Source organism: Trachinotus anak, unplaced genomic scaffold (assembly GCF_046630095.1).
Source record: "Trachinotus anak isolate AG129_WGS33_773 ecotype Australia unplaced genomic scaffold, CSIRO_AGI_Tana_v1 ptg000002l, whole genome shotgun sequence".
In the NCBI taxonomy this organism is placed as follows: domain Eukaryota; kingdom Metazoa; phylum Chordata; class Actinopteri; order Carangiformes; family Carangidae; genus Trachinotus; species Trachinotus anak.
Window position 1 is genome coordinate 3,236,992 of NW_027273853.1, and position 16,371 is coordinate 3,253,362.

Consider the following 16,371-nt stretch of genomic DNA (forward strand, 5'->3'; position numbering starts at 1 on the left):
TCTCATCCAGGAAATTGTACATGGGGTATGAACTGTAGGTTCATCCACCCCGGAGTCAATGACAAAGGTAACTATTCCCTCATCAGTAAACCAGACCTCTTCTCACCTAATGGAGCACCTCCTGGAGGACCACACCCACTCATACCCAATAATCCCTGGGTATGTCTCTCTCCCACTACTCTGCAGTAAAACAGTGTATTTCATCTGTATGCTTTTGAAAAGATTGTGCACAGACTGCTGCAGTGCTAAATACTGATAAATCATAAAGATAACAAAATGGAGCAGAGTTCAAATGCTCAGGAACTGGATCTATGTAACCTGTAGGGACAAAGATAGTATCAGTGAGCATCTAAATGTCTGTGTTTTAGGCTGGGCCTGCAGTGGAGGAGCTCCCTCCACCTCCTCCTCCAGTGGAGCCTCCTGTGGAGAGTGCCTGGGAGAGAGGTCTGAGGCATGCCAAGGAGGTAAACACGTCCGCTGACTCTCATGTTAACATCTGTTCTATTTGGTTTCCTGTGTAGACTAACATGCAACTGTTTGTTTAATGATGCTGCTGGGGGTGGCAATAGGCTAAGCAGGGCATTCCAGACATCCCTCTCTCCTGTTATGCTTTTCACAACTAGGGATTTGTGAATGGCAGAATTAGCATTTTAATTGCACCACAAGTTGACGAGCTCTACAGCCATATTTTGAGAGCCAAATGTGTTTTCATCTCTTTTCACCCTTCTCTTTTATATTTGTCAAAGCACTTTGAGCTGCATCCTATGTATGAAAAGTGTAGTTTAATCAAGTTTATTAATTATTGTCATTATTATTATTTTTAATCCAAGTAATACCATTTCACAAAAGTAAAGACTAATAAAGTCTTTTTTTTTTTTTTTTTGAAAAAAAGCCTTAGTTTACCCAGAATTCATTATTCAGGCCACAGTCCGACTTAAGACAGTTGAGAACTGCACTGCTTGGTGCAACGGATGAATTCAGACGTCTATCCAAAGTCTGCTTGCTTGTTATATCTAAGCCATCAAAGTCTGTCTTTGTAAAACCAGACCCAGTCTCATTAAGGCATTGGCGAGTACTTGAGTCAATGCACTGATCTGATAACACATAACTTATTGATATTCCTGATATTCTTCTTCGTTGCTCTAAAACAGTAGCCTACACAGGAAGTTGCACTGTGCAGCCACTGGCAGCTACTGAGTGGAAAAGAAGAACTGACTTTCGGTTAATTGTGTAACGTTAGCCGTTAGCAAAATATGAGCAATTTGCAGGCTTTTATTTTGAAAGGTAGCACTAGTGTTTGGACATCTAGTGTAGAATTTGTTTTTTATTTTGTATTAATTGACAGTCAAATTAGATGATAAACGAAATATGACATTCATGTATCTGTATGTTTAACACAGGGTTTAACTTGAGCCATGACATACGAGAGCAATCATATCACATACTCAGTCAGTAGTGTACAGCCAGAAATTTTTTTTGATGTGATGGTATCAGGTCTGTTCTCGGTATCAGCAGATATGCAAGTTCAGGTATCTGAATCAGTATCGGGAAGGAAGAAGTGGAATTTGTAACATCTCTATAGGAAACAACACATGGTCTTATTAAAAGCAGCAGCTCTGTGTGGGGTAGTTCCTTTTTGCTGCTATTTGGAGCCATCACTGAGAAGTTACCTACTGCGTATTGTTATACAGATTGTTTTGTGTCCCACAGGTGCTGAAGAAGGCTACCATCCGTAAAGAGCAGGAGCCGGACTTCGAGGAGAAGCGCTTCAATGTGACAATCGGAGAGGACGAGAGAGAATTTGACAAAGAGAACGATTTCTTCAGAGAACGCAGCTACCGCATCATTAGAGAGTACGACATGCTCATATTGAACACATCAGCTGAAACTAGGACACACAAGACGCACAGTGTCACAGATGCAAAGCACCAGTTTCACATAGAACTTCTGCAGAATCTTGCAGGAGTAACTTTTCCAATTTTACCACAGTGTTGCTCTGCTTTGCCTGTACCCCTGGTGTTACCCCTGCGTGGGCTAAAACATGATCCTGTTTTTTTTCTTTTTCAGTCTGTCACTCACACACACACACACACACACACACACACACACACACACACACACACACCTCAGTCAGAGGGTTCCTGAAGCTCAACATACAACAACATAATCAAGGATGTTTTATTAATGTGCGTGGTTTGTTTTTTCTGATTATGTGTTGATCTTTGCAGTTGCCAGCAACTGAAGCATGAGCTGTATGCAGAGCTTCTTCACTCTTTTTCTTTAAGTACATTAAAACATGGCTTTTCGTAGTCAAACATTCACATTAGACTCTTCAAGGTTAAAGTTAAGTTTGGTGAGATGACAAACTCCAGCTGTCAGTCAGCCTGAAGGCTTCATGAAGACGCTGTTAGCCAATCCAGTCTCTGTATTAAGGAATTATAGTAAATAATCCAATAGGATATGATTGATTTGTTTTTATTGATACCAATCTGTTTTTCCTCTTTCAGTGAAATGGACTTCAGAGATCCTATATATGGGTAAGTTTCAACATACACCAAAACACACCATGGCTGAACGACATGCCAAAACAGCTGCACCTGTTATTTTCTATGTACAACCCCCACAGTGGCGGCCCGGCGTGTACAGCCACATGACACATCAAAAAAACTCTTTTTGTTTCCAGAGAAAAAGATGTTTTGTACTTTCCGAATCCCATAGCAGCTCGACTTCCCTCTGCTCACCTCTTGCTGTCTCTTGTTTGTCTGTGGATGTGGACTTGACCACTTGTTAAGGTTGAGAAATATGTCAGATGTATGACTCACAATCACGTTATTGCAAAGACAAAGGCCAAAAAGATATTATCTGGCGAGCCATAGCTCTGGAGATAAGCTCAAGTTTAAATGGTGGGTGTCCACACATGATTTGAAATTACTGTCTGCACCTTGTCCTGCACTGGCTTTGGTCCCGGTTCTGTTGGTGTGCTGCAGCACTGCAGATGCTCTCTATTGGTACTTAATGCGCATCAGTTCAGTTTTCTGTCACTTATCAGAACTGAAATCTTCAGGAGGCCACAGTGCAGACACAGCAGGGTAACAATACTTGGTTCCTGGGATTTGCTGTAAAATGCTAAAGAATGCATGTTTTGACAAGCAGATGTCATGATGGATATGTAACCCAATTCTGAAATGTTTGTTTTATTTCATTCTCTCATTCTGTAAAATGTCTTTTGGGAGTTTTTAAAAACATCTTAAGATGAAAGGAAATTAAAGAGCAAAATCAATTTATTTTATCCTATGTGTGTACTACACATCTAGGTAACCTTTGTTAGGAATCTCTTAATATCTCAAATGCATTTCCCTCTGCAGTGACCCATATAACGATCCATACTATGACTATGAGATGGAGGCCCTCTGGCGAGGTGGCCAGTACGAAAACTTCAGAGTGCAGTACACAGAAGCTCCTCTTCCTTACCACTACAGTGTGAGTATCTTCCATACACTGCTCAAAGTGAGAGATAAATTCTCTCAACAACCCAAAACAAAGCAAAAGTGTCTTTGCATTAAAGTCTGACCACAAGGCAGCACAAAGGCACAAGTTTCATATTTTTCTTTTCATTTACCTTTAAGTTTGATTTCTCAGCATGGCTTCAACACAGGCAGCGTTAGTTCTTTCAATCCATGTAGATCAAAGACCAACTCTCCATTTATCTCATTGTTACCAACTTTCATGAAACGACTCAAATCAACACTGATATCATCATAATAAGAAGTCTGATGTATCGTTTTCCTCTGTGCCAAAGCTCTATTGATGTGCAGAGACATATTGTTAGAGCGGTGCTGTTGCAATGACTGATATATTCCCAGACACACACTGCAGTTTACTTTGACTCAGTCCCAATTCCTTCATCCTCTTCCCAGAAATAATCACTGCACCAGATGTATTTTAATCTGCAAAAAATAGTCCCCAAGAAATTCACCATTTATTCTTGTTGTTGTAACATTTGCTAGAAACTAGTAACCTTCTTTTTAAAAAAATCTTTCTTTTAGAAATGAAACTATACAATTGTGAGTCAGAGGAGATCAGCAGGAATAAATGAGTGCAGGGAAAAGTATTGAGAGATAGACCAACAAGTTGTTGTTTTTGGTCTTTTCATGAGATTTATTCACAATAAGAAAAAAAGATTAGTGCCAGTTTTATTTGTGTGTGAGTGCCATGAAATAGCACGTGGTCTGTTGGATGACTGTGCACGTCCATCTTGATAGGAGCGTGAACGCGACCGTGACCCCCAGGAGCGGCACAGGGACAGAGAAAGAGAGAGGGATCACCGTGAGAGGGAGCGCCGGCAGAGAGAGAGGGAGAGGGAAAGAGAGCGAGAGCGCGAGAAGGAGCGAATGCGGCGGAAAGAAGAGTGGGAGAGGGACCGAATGAAGCGGGATGAGAAGGACAGGCCGAGGATGCGTCCACCTCGAGACGCCAGGGAGAAGAAAGATGAGGACAAACTGAAACCTCGCTCTCCCCTCAGTTTGCCACCCAAGTAAGTGAAGCTTGATTTGGCTTTGGCTTGATTTTTGATGTGCAACAGAAAGGAAGAGTAAAACCCAGGCTTTTTGGTTTTGTTTGACCTATGTAATTGACCCTGTGTAATTAGTGGGTCACAGAATAAGGCACCTTCAGAAACATTCACAGAAAATACAATAGTCATATTTAGATTTATGATATTTCCTCAAGCACAGTGCAACATAAAATTTAGTGAAGAGTTTCAGTTTTTTCTGTGTTTGCTCGGCAAAGCACCGTTTCTCTGCGGTAGGCAGGTGTGCAAATAGAGGTGCAGATTGGCTCATCATCTTCAGCTTGTGGCTCCTCCAGCAGCTCCTTCAGTAAAACCTCCCTGAATTGTTTTTTTGAAGGAGTTTCTCCTCTGTCAGCAGCAAGTGCTTTGCTCAGGATACAGGCTGTGACAATCACGATGTCCCAGAAATTATCTAATCATCAGAAGTGTTTTATACCAGGTCACAGTCTTTCCAGGCACAGAGCAGCACTGAATAAGGCCACTGGGAAGGTAAACTCCCCCAGTGTGTTGGGATGTGTGTGAACTGCCATGTTCCAGCCTCCGTCGATCTCTGCGTCTTTCCACTGTATGCTGTGTCGAAAGTGCTGCACATGGTCAACTCTCTGTTCTTCTTCTTTACAAAGAGGAGGTTTTCCTTCCATAGCCACCTAAGATTATCTCTAATAACTTTTTTTTTTGGTTGGTAGCAGTCTTTGGGGATTTATATGTGCTCTACGCATACTTTATTTTGTTATAAATAAGATTTTAAATAGCTAAAATTTCCAATCAGTCTACACAATACAATCCATAATAAGAAAATAAAAACATGTTTAAAAACATATGCACTTTTTATTAAAAGTCAGAAACTGAAATATCTTCCATACAATACTATTCAGACTCGAAATTGTGGTCAAGTACATCCTGTTATATGCCTCTGTGCAGGCAACAGCCAGAGCCAGAGGCATATTGTTCTCAGATTGTCCTTACGTCCGTCCCATTCTCGTGGACACCTCATTCCATCTCAGTAAGGCCTTGATGGAACTTCTTTAAATGTGGCAATCAAGGATGAACCTAGTAGATTTTGGTGGCCAAAGGTCAAGGTCACGGCAACTTCACAAGTCATGATTTTGGCCTTGTGAATGTAATATCTCTAGAATTCCTCAAGGGAATTCCTTCACATTTGGCACAGATTACTCGAGGATGAAAGGATAAGACTTTGTAGGCCAAAGGTCAAGGCCAGTGTGACCTCACAAAACACTTTTTAGCCATTACTCAAGACTTCACACAGCCATTATGACAAAATTTCACACAAATGGTTCATATTTAAATGACTCTGGATAGGGAACAGGGATATAATCTGAAACTAGTCTGACTGGCGGTAAATCTAGTGGGTTTTTTTTTTTGTTTGTTTTTTTTTCCACCTGTAGCAAATAGAATTAATTAGATATACACTCAGTTGGCAGTTTATTAGGAACACCAAGCTAAAGCTAATACAGTCTAATGAAGTCCTGCAATGAATCCAGCCTCTATGAAGATTATAATGTTCAACTTGTACACAGTTGTACATTATGGTCACAGACTCTCTCCACCTGACCTAACACTCATATTTGAGCTTAATTCATTTGCCAAAAGGGAGAAAACACACAATACACAATTAAAGATGAATTTGACTGAAAGCATTTTTTCCCTAGTATTTTCTATAAATTGCATCAATAACATTATCATGATTTGTTTTGGCCACAATATATGATACTGCTATTTTAGTATTTCACAAACATTCATATGAATATGAGATCAAACATTGGTTGAAAACTTTTCATTCACACGTAGATTAAACATGCCATAATGTTTGATTACTTGACCTGAGAGGAATGAGATGCAGGTATCGGGAACAGGGAAGCATTTTTACAGTTGCACTTCCTCCTCTTACTTTTACGTTTTCTGTTGGATCATGTTGAACTGCTCGTTTGTGAAATGGCACAAGGTATGACAGAAATGGTTTGATAAGTAGGTTAGTTCAGTGATATTGCATGAGTGCTAGCACCGGTGCTCTTCTTCTGTAATCTAATAAAGAAACACGCAGCTGATGAAATGTTTGTTCCACAGAATGGTTACCATGTGGTATAGTCTCTTGATAACCACCATGCCATCTTTATATATAATTTCTTTTTTTTAAAATAGGTTTTACTTTTGGGGATTAGCTGAGACAACAGCTTAAAGCCTCAAAAGTGTTATACCTGCTAGTTCTCGTTAATCCAGCTCTTGCACAGCAAAGGGAATCCCATGGGTTTTCAAAAGTCCAATAGTTAAACATATGCTGTTACTTTTAAAATATAAAACAAGTTTGCGTAAATAATGAAGAAAGCAAAACAGAAAATGTCAAATAAACAGAAGCAACAACAGAAAATAACAGCCTATCATAAAATGAAATGAAAAATGAAATGAAAAGTGTGCAGGACACACAGACAGCAAATACTCAAGCATAATAATCAAGTGTGATGGATTACAAGTTTGAGAAACCTGCGTCTCCTGTGTTACTACACCGTAACCAAACAATGTCTTAGATTCCTGCAGTAAGGAAGGAGCAGGAAACTCAGATTCTTTCTAATACTTCAAAGTAAATACTGTGTACTAAACTGAAAGTAAAAGTCCTGCATTTATTATCAGCAAAATGCGCTAAAAGTATCTAAAATATTTTTATATCTATTACATTATTATTACATTATTACTTTTACAGAGGCATCAATGTATCAGTATCATATCATCATCATATCTTTTTAATGCTGTGTCCAGAGGGAGCTAATATTAACTACTTTGTATAATGTTGGATACATAACTCTAACACTACATCATATTTCATAGGCTTGTCATGTTTTTTGTGTAAATTATTATTTTTAAAAAGTAAGAAGTATAATATTTCCAAGAATACAAGCATAATGTAGTATTAAACAAGGTGAAAAGTAGTAGGAGTTTTGACCTAGACTGGACTGCCTATGGGCAAATCCAGATTTTATAACATTGTCTTCACCAAACACATAAATTAAAGACAAAGTCTGCTTTCATTCGCTCCCGTTTTCTGTGTTATAGTTGTTGCATTATGTTCTAATACAAACTTGACATTTTCTGTAACCGTTTCAAATTTAAAGCCCTCTAGCCTTTCAGTGGACAAAAACCCTCCATTTCTTAGCAGGCCTTTTATTGCTGTGCTGCAGTAAGTGTATTGTCTCATTTAAGGTTGCTAATGTTGGGGTGGCCCGGTAGTCGAGTGGTTAGGGCGCGTACCATGTGTGAGCGCAAGACGCTTTTAGCAGGCAGTCACCGGTTTGACTCCCAACCGGTCCCACTCTTTCCTGCATGTCATTCCCCTCTCTCTACCTCCTTTCCTGTCAGTCTCCACTGATCTATCATAAAGGCACAAAAAGCCCAAAAAAATAATTTAAAAAAAATGCTAATCAGATCTGCTGGTTTCTTTAGCAGTTACCAATGACTTCTCTCTCTCAGTGTGTGTCCTATGTTTAGTTATTCCTCTGCCTCCATTAGTAATAATGATACATATAATGAAAGTAGTTTATTTGCTCTAATGGAGGCGAGACTCAGTGTATTGAAGCACTCCTCTGCTTCCCTGCAGTTTCAGAGCAGCTGGGAAACCAGAGCGGCTCAGTAGACTGCCTGTAACATGAGGCGTAGCGCTAAGCCCCCGGTCAGCATCCTTACACAGTCCAGGGACCAGGTTTATACCAAGTTTGTTTGAAAAAAAGTGTCTAAATCTAGTGACAATGTGCTAAATTGACAACACTGAGACAGACAGACAGACAGAGAGATAGAGAGATAGATAATAGGGCCAAAAACACTCAATTATAATAAATATACTTAAGTATAGTACTTGAATATATATGTACTTCTCATCACTAGTAGGCAACACATTACCACATGGACAGGTGGTTGGTTGGTTTCAGTTCGCCAAGGCAGTCATACCTATAAGGATACATTATTGCATTGCAGCCAATATACAAACATAGTGTGAGGTTAGCTAGCTTCCCTCTTGATCATGTTTCCATTTGCTTCTTAAGGTTCATCTTCAGAAGAAACACCCACACTGTCATTGTCATTAGCAGGAGAGTCACCCCTGCATGGTGATTCAAGAATGTGTGAGGAAGTGTGTGCAAGTAAACTACACAACCACAACAATAGATTCCAGACATGCCACTGTCATGACCAATACAGGAAGAGACGTTCACTCACCCTCTGTTAATACAGAGGAACATGCATGGAAACTTAAAAGTATCTGTTGTATGCGTATTAGAAATTTCACTTATCTCATTTTTTTGCTCCATATATTGGCATGTTTCTGTTGATACTGCAGACATCTCAACCACCAAGAGTTCAGAAGAAGAATATCCTTACCACTGTTGTTGTCCAACTTTAGCATGAATGAATTACCTAACTGGAACTGTCAACAAGGAGAAATGTGTACAGAAAAAAAGAAAACACAGAAATCTTGTACGATTCAAAACAAGTCTGTACTTTAAGAGAAAGACAAACATTTTTAATACAGAGCAAGTCATACATTTATACTTTATTTTTTACTATATGATGCAGAATTTTCCTCCAAAAAAACAAAAATAAAATGCAATGTATAGACTTGTACAAAAGTAATCCCTCTCAGTCATCACAACAACTGTGGTGGTGTTTTTTTCTCCTTTTCTTCTTGACCTTTGGGCAATTGGTGTTTAGCCCCCAGCCATTAGCAACATGCAGGGTGTGAGAACGGGACTAAAAAAACGCAGCGACCAGGTTACATGGCTGTCTCCGACTCTCTCCTCTGCTCTCTGTCATGGATGATTCTGTTTGACCGAGGACGAGGCTGAGTTACAAACACACAATTGAATAGAAGCATGTGCTTAGGCAGCATTCCCACAAAATCCAGCAACGTGGCGCCTTCTTGCAGGTTTGTGTTATTTCTTTTTTGGGCTTGTTTGTTTCTGTTTTAGAATGAAACTGAAACAATCAGAAAATAGTGTTTTATTTCTCTGATTCACTGCTTTGTGTTCGCTAACACTGCTGCCTCTCTTCATTCATTCTCCAGCTTGCTAAACCGCCTCTCTCTCTCTCTCTCTCTCTCTCTCTCTCTCTCTCTCTCTCTCTCTCTCTCTCTCTCTCTCTCTCTCTCTCTCTCTCTCTCTCTCTCTCTCTCTCTCACTCACTCATTAAGCTGGGGAGGAGGGGTCAACTTTGAATAGTGTGTTTACAAACAGCAACCAACAAATCCTGCGGCGTGTACCTTTAATACCACAGAAAACTTTATAATGTTTGTTATACACTTTGTCTGGCTGCTGGTCCATGTATTAGTAATAATATGTAAAATACTCTCATTGTACATGTAATTTTGTGTTTCAGTAATGGATTGCCCATGAAATAGTACATTTTTAGAGAAATAATTAAAAGCCTAGTGTACTGTTTGTATTCAAAGAAATTAAATCATTTTGCTTGTATATGTATCCTTGTATGCTTTACTGAGGAAAAACATTCATTGCGCCACTAAGGTTCTTCATGCACTCAGAAATTTTCCAACACAGGAGCAAATGTGCTCCTCAGGAAAAAAGTAAGCGTCAAGTCCTGATTACATACCTGGCAAATCAAGGCGTCTCCTAACAGACCATAAATCAGTCCTGCTCATTAATTTGCAACATAACCCACAATGTGCTGTTACACCCAGAGATATAATTGGATAGAAATAATGATGTAAACAGTAAAGTAAAATCTTTGACACGTCCGCTTGAGATAGTCTTTACTGTATAAATCTTCTCAAACCTTTGCTGCTTTTCTTTTGTATTTAATCTTTTCTGTCACAAACAGCATGAAAATTAATATGTAGTCACTGATGAACAGCATGCCTCTGGTGTGGTGAGCAGTTTAACAAAATATTCCTCATTGCACCACACAATGCTACAGCTTGGCTGCAGTCTTTTAAGTCATCAAGCTTCGTCTGTGGAATAGCAGTAGCCCATATTTGAAAAAATTCCCACATTGTGATTCAGAATTGAGAAATCTGATTCCAGCCCACCAGGTCATGACTGATAACAACCAGTGGTGTCATGTATTTCCATTGCTTTGTCCACAGTCATGGTCTCTGTTTTTGAAATTGTGGAACTTAACTATGTTTTTCTTTTCTGCCTTGGAGGCACCAACACTGATGATGACGTGACTGTCAACAAAAGAGAGCCAACACCCATGTTTTGGTATTGTGTTTGATGACAAGTCACGTAGAGCACTTAGGCAATATTACCTGCTAGGGGTAATATGGAAATTTGGAAATGGAAGTTTTCTTTGATCTAGGGATGTGTTCATCTCCCTATGAGCTACACGTAGACATGGTCAAAGAGGAACTGGTTGAAACTTGTTGCACTTACTACTGGAAAATTTGGAAATGCGTTGTGGGTTAAAATTTCCATTGGAAGATTTTAAGCCAAGAGGTCCCCAGTGCAGAAAATAAATATTTAGTTTAAGTTTAGCTGCATACAGTACAGACTAGTGATCAACAATAGCTGAACTCATATTTAACCTTTGCTTTTCAAAGATTTTTTTATTCATTCACTACAAGTTTCAGTACTTGTATTTTATATTACTGCTACACAATAGTAGTACATTTATAAATGTTGTCTGTTTGCAAATTAATTACTTATTTCAACTTATGCTCCTTTACTTGTTCAACTTTGGTTTGCCAGAATACTGAGTTCACCTTGGCCTTGTTCATTTAAAGTAACAAAAACTTATATAAAGCAGCTTTATGTTTAGCCATAAAACTTTCTTTAACTAAACCACAGAGACATCCAGGACTTTATTTGGAACGGACTTATACAGGAATAGACCTTTACCTAATCAGTCCCCTGTTTATCCCCAAATTTTTCTTCTTTTATTTACGACCTACTTTCGGTTAATAAGAATCAGTTTAGGAAAAACTTTTTCCTAAAAGTTGCCTTTCCTGTCTGAATTTGCTTAAGCCTGTACTCTCCGTGCAGCTGTTTTATTTTTATCCATCTGTTCTATATTAAGTAACAAAACGGTGATGTCAGGTTCATAGACAGTTCAGCTTCAGCTTGTATAATCAACTGAACCTCCTCCCACTGTACTGGAAGGCTCCTCAGGCTGATTCATTAAACCTACATAGGTCTGCAAACATCCTATTACCTTCTGTTGTAGTCTGTATGCTTTATTGGTTTGTTTGCTCCACTTCCTTTTTTTCGTTGCTTCCTCAAAGGAAACATTGTGTAGATAAGAACAAATATTTAAGAGCTAAAAATAGCTCAGATGTTGTTGTGGTTCTATTTTTAGCTCAGTGAATAGGTCTGTGACGGCATCAGTCTTGCATCACACCGTTGGAATTTCTCATTCACTGGAGGATGTGTGCCTTTTCTGCACTTGCATTGTGTATGTACTCACTGAAGGATGCATATTCACATGTCCCTGCTCCGGATTTATGTTAGTGTTAGTTTAATCCTGACAGTTTGTTGTGCAGCACATTGTTCAAAGGCAGTTTCTACTGTAATACTAAACCAACACATATTCCTCATACCAGCTGAAATGCCAAACCTTTGCCCTCACCAGACAGTGACTGATGCAGAGATAGGACTCCATTCATTCAAAGGTTCTGCGACAGAGGATCGTTTTCAGTGGGAATATCCACCCATCTTGTTAATTTCCTCCAACAAATATTTAGTTACATGCTTGAGTATAAACAATTAAATCTTGCTGTGTTTTTTACAAAAATAAACAGTGATCTCTCCACTGGGGAAAAACCCATGCAAGTTGATGGTAAATGTCGTAGCTGTGCATTGCAAATAAGCTCCCATATACAGTAGGGTACAAAAGTTTGAGACCACTTTCCCATAAAGAGAAATGTCTGTGACGTATGACATCAGAAGTTAATAACTATTAATCCTTTGCATTAGGGTTGAGTGAAATGGTGATAACACAATGTAAAATAATCATGGCTGGAACAGTCAGTTAATCAGTCCTGGTAATTGTTGTATAGTTTGTCGTTTTTTTTTAAGGGGAAAATGCCAAAAATGAATTAGTTCCAATCAATTTGAAGTCATTACCTTGGGCTCTGCAGAGCTCAGTATTTCCTGCCATTTTATAAAACAAACAGTTCATCATTAAATTGAGAAATAAATTGGCTGATTAGGTGATAATAAAAAATTACGCATTTTTCCAAACCAATGAGCTACCAAAAGCAGTCTTGTGAAAACAGGAAGTTACCAGGAGCATATGTGACGACCCAAACCCAGAACTGGGATGAACCTAAAGCCTCTGATTATGAGACAGCAGAGCTGAACATTGAGTAGTTATCTGAGTTACCGTGCGGCCACGATTATTTACTGTCTGCTTTGCTCATTTGACTTGAAAATGAACGTTATACTTTCCTGTGTGTGCCCCCTGTGTGTCATGTGACTTGGAAATTATGCCACCATCAGTGTTGATGACATGTCCTCCTTCCTCGGTCGCTGTCTTCACAGGTATCACACATGGTGGTTCCTTCCCTTCCGCCACGTAGCCAAGATGGTGATCATTGAGGCTTAGAAGTGTCCATCTTTATACAATCTGTTTTGACTGTTTTTGTTTTTTTGGCACCATCTGGATACTTGTAGTGCACTGCATGTTGCATACTTGTCTGTGTGAACACACCTATGCACTCAAAACAGCAAGTATGAGCGTGGAAGTGCACAATTCAGACCCAGCACTGGTGTTACAGGTTCATATTAGATGAGACAAGTATTGTTGACGTTTGGCAACCAGTGCAATAGGAGAATGACAACCATGTGACCTCTACAGTAGTTATCACTTCATGATTTTGCAAAAGATTGATTAATATACCAGAGATCCATCAATATGTGATATTACATATACTGTGATAGGGCTTTTTATCACCCATTTGCAGTTCTAATGTTAGATAAACACAGTAGAACACAGTAGAACTTGATCAGACATATTTATGGTGCTGTCATCTATGAATTTGTAGAGTTTGATACAGATCAATATAATAATCCAGATTTGGTGGAAGAAAATTCTGAATCTGCATTACATACCGAGTTATGCTTATTAATAGTAAGTAACAGTGCATATGGCACTGGCAGCATTTGGGAATGTTTGCATCAGTATTTAATTTAATGTGCAACTAATAGGATTGTGCAATAACAGCAGAGGCTGCGTCATCATTTCACACAGCACGAATAAAACCACACAACTGTCTTTCTTAAGGATTAAAGACAATAAATAGATAAATAAATAAAGCTATTCTTGAGAACAAAAGCAAGTAGGATTGTTTGGCCTTGGCAGAGGTGTGCTCTCTACTATGTGCCATTCTAGTTATTGTAATATTGTAACCATGGCACCTTGAAGCTAAACCATGTGAAATTGTGAGGCACCAAAAAATTCCCAGCCCAAACATTCATGATTAATATGTCGGGGCTGGGAAATGACTTTGAGTTTCGGAGTAGTTTCATTTCAGTCATTCTTTGATATAATAAGTTAAGTGGGACCTCAGTTATGAGGAAATAAGGTCATTGCAGCAGATTATCTATATATATTCATCAACAGTCCGTTTCAGTGAAGCCAGTTGATGAGTCACACAGCACTTTCTCACCCACTCTGACACAACCTGCTCTGTAACTGCAGTGGTCAGAGTGTGTGTACCTCCCAGACTGTCCATCTGATAATTGTATAGCAGGTGTGAGGCTATAACACCAAAATAATTGCAGAGAAAAAAAATAGAGAAATTATACAGTTCAGCTGTCTATCAGGATTCAGTCTCACAGTTTGGTCAAGAAGGAGAACTATTTATTATTTTAACATTTGTGAAAAAATGTTATCACATGCTTGTGATTCAATTTTTAATCTGAAATGGTTCGTGTTTACATCTAGAAAAACTCCATGTTTAATTCATCCACTTTCATGACAACAGATTGGTGGGTTTTAAGTTGTGCATTTTCTTGTCAGAAAAGAAATATTTAAAGAATGGCTAAATAAAGGCTAAATATGGAATAGTATTATATTATAGTATTATAGGTCCCATAATGTGTAGGGTGAGAGCTCCATGTATTTATTTATTCTAAAGCAGGTTCTATATTAACACTGTGTCCACCTGGACCAACCATCCCTCCTTGCAGGATTTGGTTTCTCTGGGTGTTTACCTGAAATCTGCTATATTATTAATATTATATATTATTATTAAATCACTCAGAAAACAGTCAGCCAATCAGAAGAGAGCCTCAGAGCCTCTCCTCTGATTGGCTGACTGGCCTGTTGTTATTAGAGCTCCAGAGAGAAGCCTGAGAGAGGAGATGTAAAACTACACTGAGATGGTTTTTGGTTCTTAAAACCACAAATATATTTTCTGATGGAGATCAACACTTCAGATAAAACACAGGGAAAGTGTAAAGTATGGGACCTTTAAATTTTTCTATTTCCTATACTACGCTACTACTGTACACTTCTTATACTTTAAGGGTTGCGTGAGCTGGAGCCAAGTCAACCACAGGGCTGATATGTAGAGAAAAACAACCATTCATGCTCCCATTCACACCTATGGGCAATTTATAGTTGCCAGTCAATCTAACTCATCTTTGGACTATGGGAGGAAACCCACACACATGGAGGGGAACATGCAAACTCCACACAGAAAGGCTCCAACGATTCTCCAAGTTTTCTAATTTCCCAATAAACAGATGAACTTTTCCATATATCCTCTGCGTTTTGTCCTCTGCCAAATTAGTTTCACCAAGATTAGATAAACATTGTTTGTGTGATGTGTGAAGGAAAATGTTTACAGCAGTTTTGAATTTCCTATTGGCTGCAAGTATGAAGACTTCTGCTCAACTGGGCCTACATTTTGGTGAAATCTTGCAAAGTTGTAGCATAAACATCTGATTTGATCAGGTTTTGTTTTTGGTTAGGAAGTTTTAATTAATTACAAGACATGTAGCACCTTATAAATGATGAAGCATTTTATAAAGTCTATGCAATATTTTAAAAAAGCACAAAAACGATTTTTACACTGCCACTGTCTCTAACCAGTCATCGATCTTTTGAAACTTCCCAGCAGGCCGATGGAGCCTCCCTCAAAGAAGGAGGTTGTTCCGTTAATGAGGCGACCAGATGAGTGGAAGGACCCGTGGCGTCGGTCTAAATCTCCCAGGAGACGCCCCGGGTTGGGCTCTCCACCACGAGGCCGTCGGCGACATCGGCCCTCGGGCTCCTCCGTCTCTCTGTCAAACTCCTCCAGGTAGGAACTCATCCTTCCACTTATGATACACTGCATCATCGTGATGAGGAAAGAACATTTCATGAGGTCAGAAACAAGCATTGTTCATGTTACCCTGCTGTGGAAATGTGTCTTGACTGATAATTAACCTGCTGTTGGCTTACATTGGTTCCACAAAGGTTACCTACATTTAACTAATTTACAAGACAGCAAAATGGACTGTGATACGTAACAGTGACTGGAAACATAACAATGGTTTGTTTACAAGAAAACTCCAGAGGGGTCCTTCAAAATAATATTTACAATAGCTATAATTTCATAATCATTTGCTGATGATAGAACTCTATACTCTAAAGTAGATTTATTGTAAATGCATTAAGTGTGGAAACATTTTAGACATTCTGTTACTTTGTATTGCAAATTATTCAAATTACAGAGTTGTGCTGTTTTCCACAGGACTCTGTTGTGTTGCTGAGAGCTGGAAATAAAAAAAAAAAATTGCATCTAAAAAAGAAATGTGTCACATGAGGCAGTGAGGGGGTTTGATGCTAAATTAGTAGCT

At 38.9% G+C, this 16,371-nt stretch overlaps 1 protein-coding gene across 2 annotated transcripts in view; it reads left to right on the top strand.

Moving 5' to 3' along the window:
- Positions 1 to 16,371, top strand: part of zc3h18 (zinc finger CCCH-type containing 18) — a 42,284-nt gene that overhangs the window by 8,090 nt on the left and 17,823 nt on the right. For both annotated transcript variants that reach the window (XM_071490372.1, XM_071490362.1), the window contains exons 4-10: positions 11 to 159; positions 369 to 464; positions 1,711 to 1,853; positions 2,508 to 2,537; positions 3,366 to 3,480; positions 4,263 to 4,534; positions 15,648 to 15,830. In XM_071490372.1, the coding sequence (XP_071346473.1) occupies positions 11 to 159; positions 369 to 464; positions 1,711 to 1,853; positions 2,508 to 2,537; positions 3,366 to 3,480; positions 4,263 to 4,534; positions 15,648 to 15,830 (988 nt within the window). The remainder of the gene's footprint in view (positions 1 to 10; positions 160 to 368; positions 465 to 1,710; positions 1,854 to 2,507; positions 2,538 to 3,365; positions 3,481 to 4,262; positions 4,535 to 15,647; positions 15,831 to 16,371) is intronic.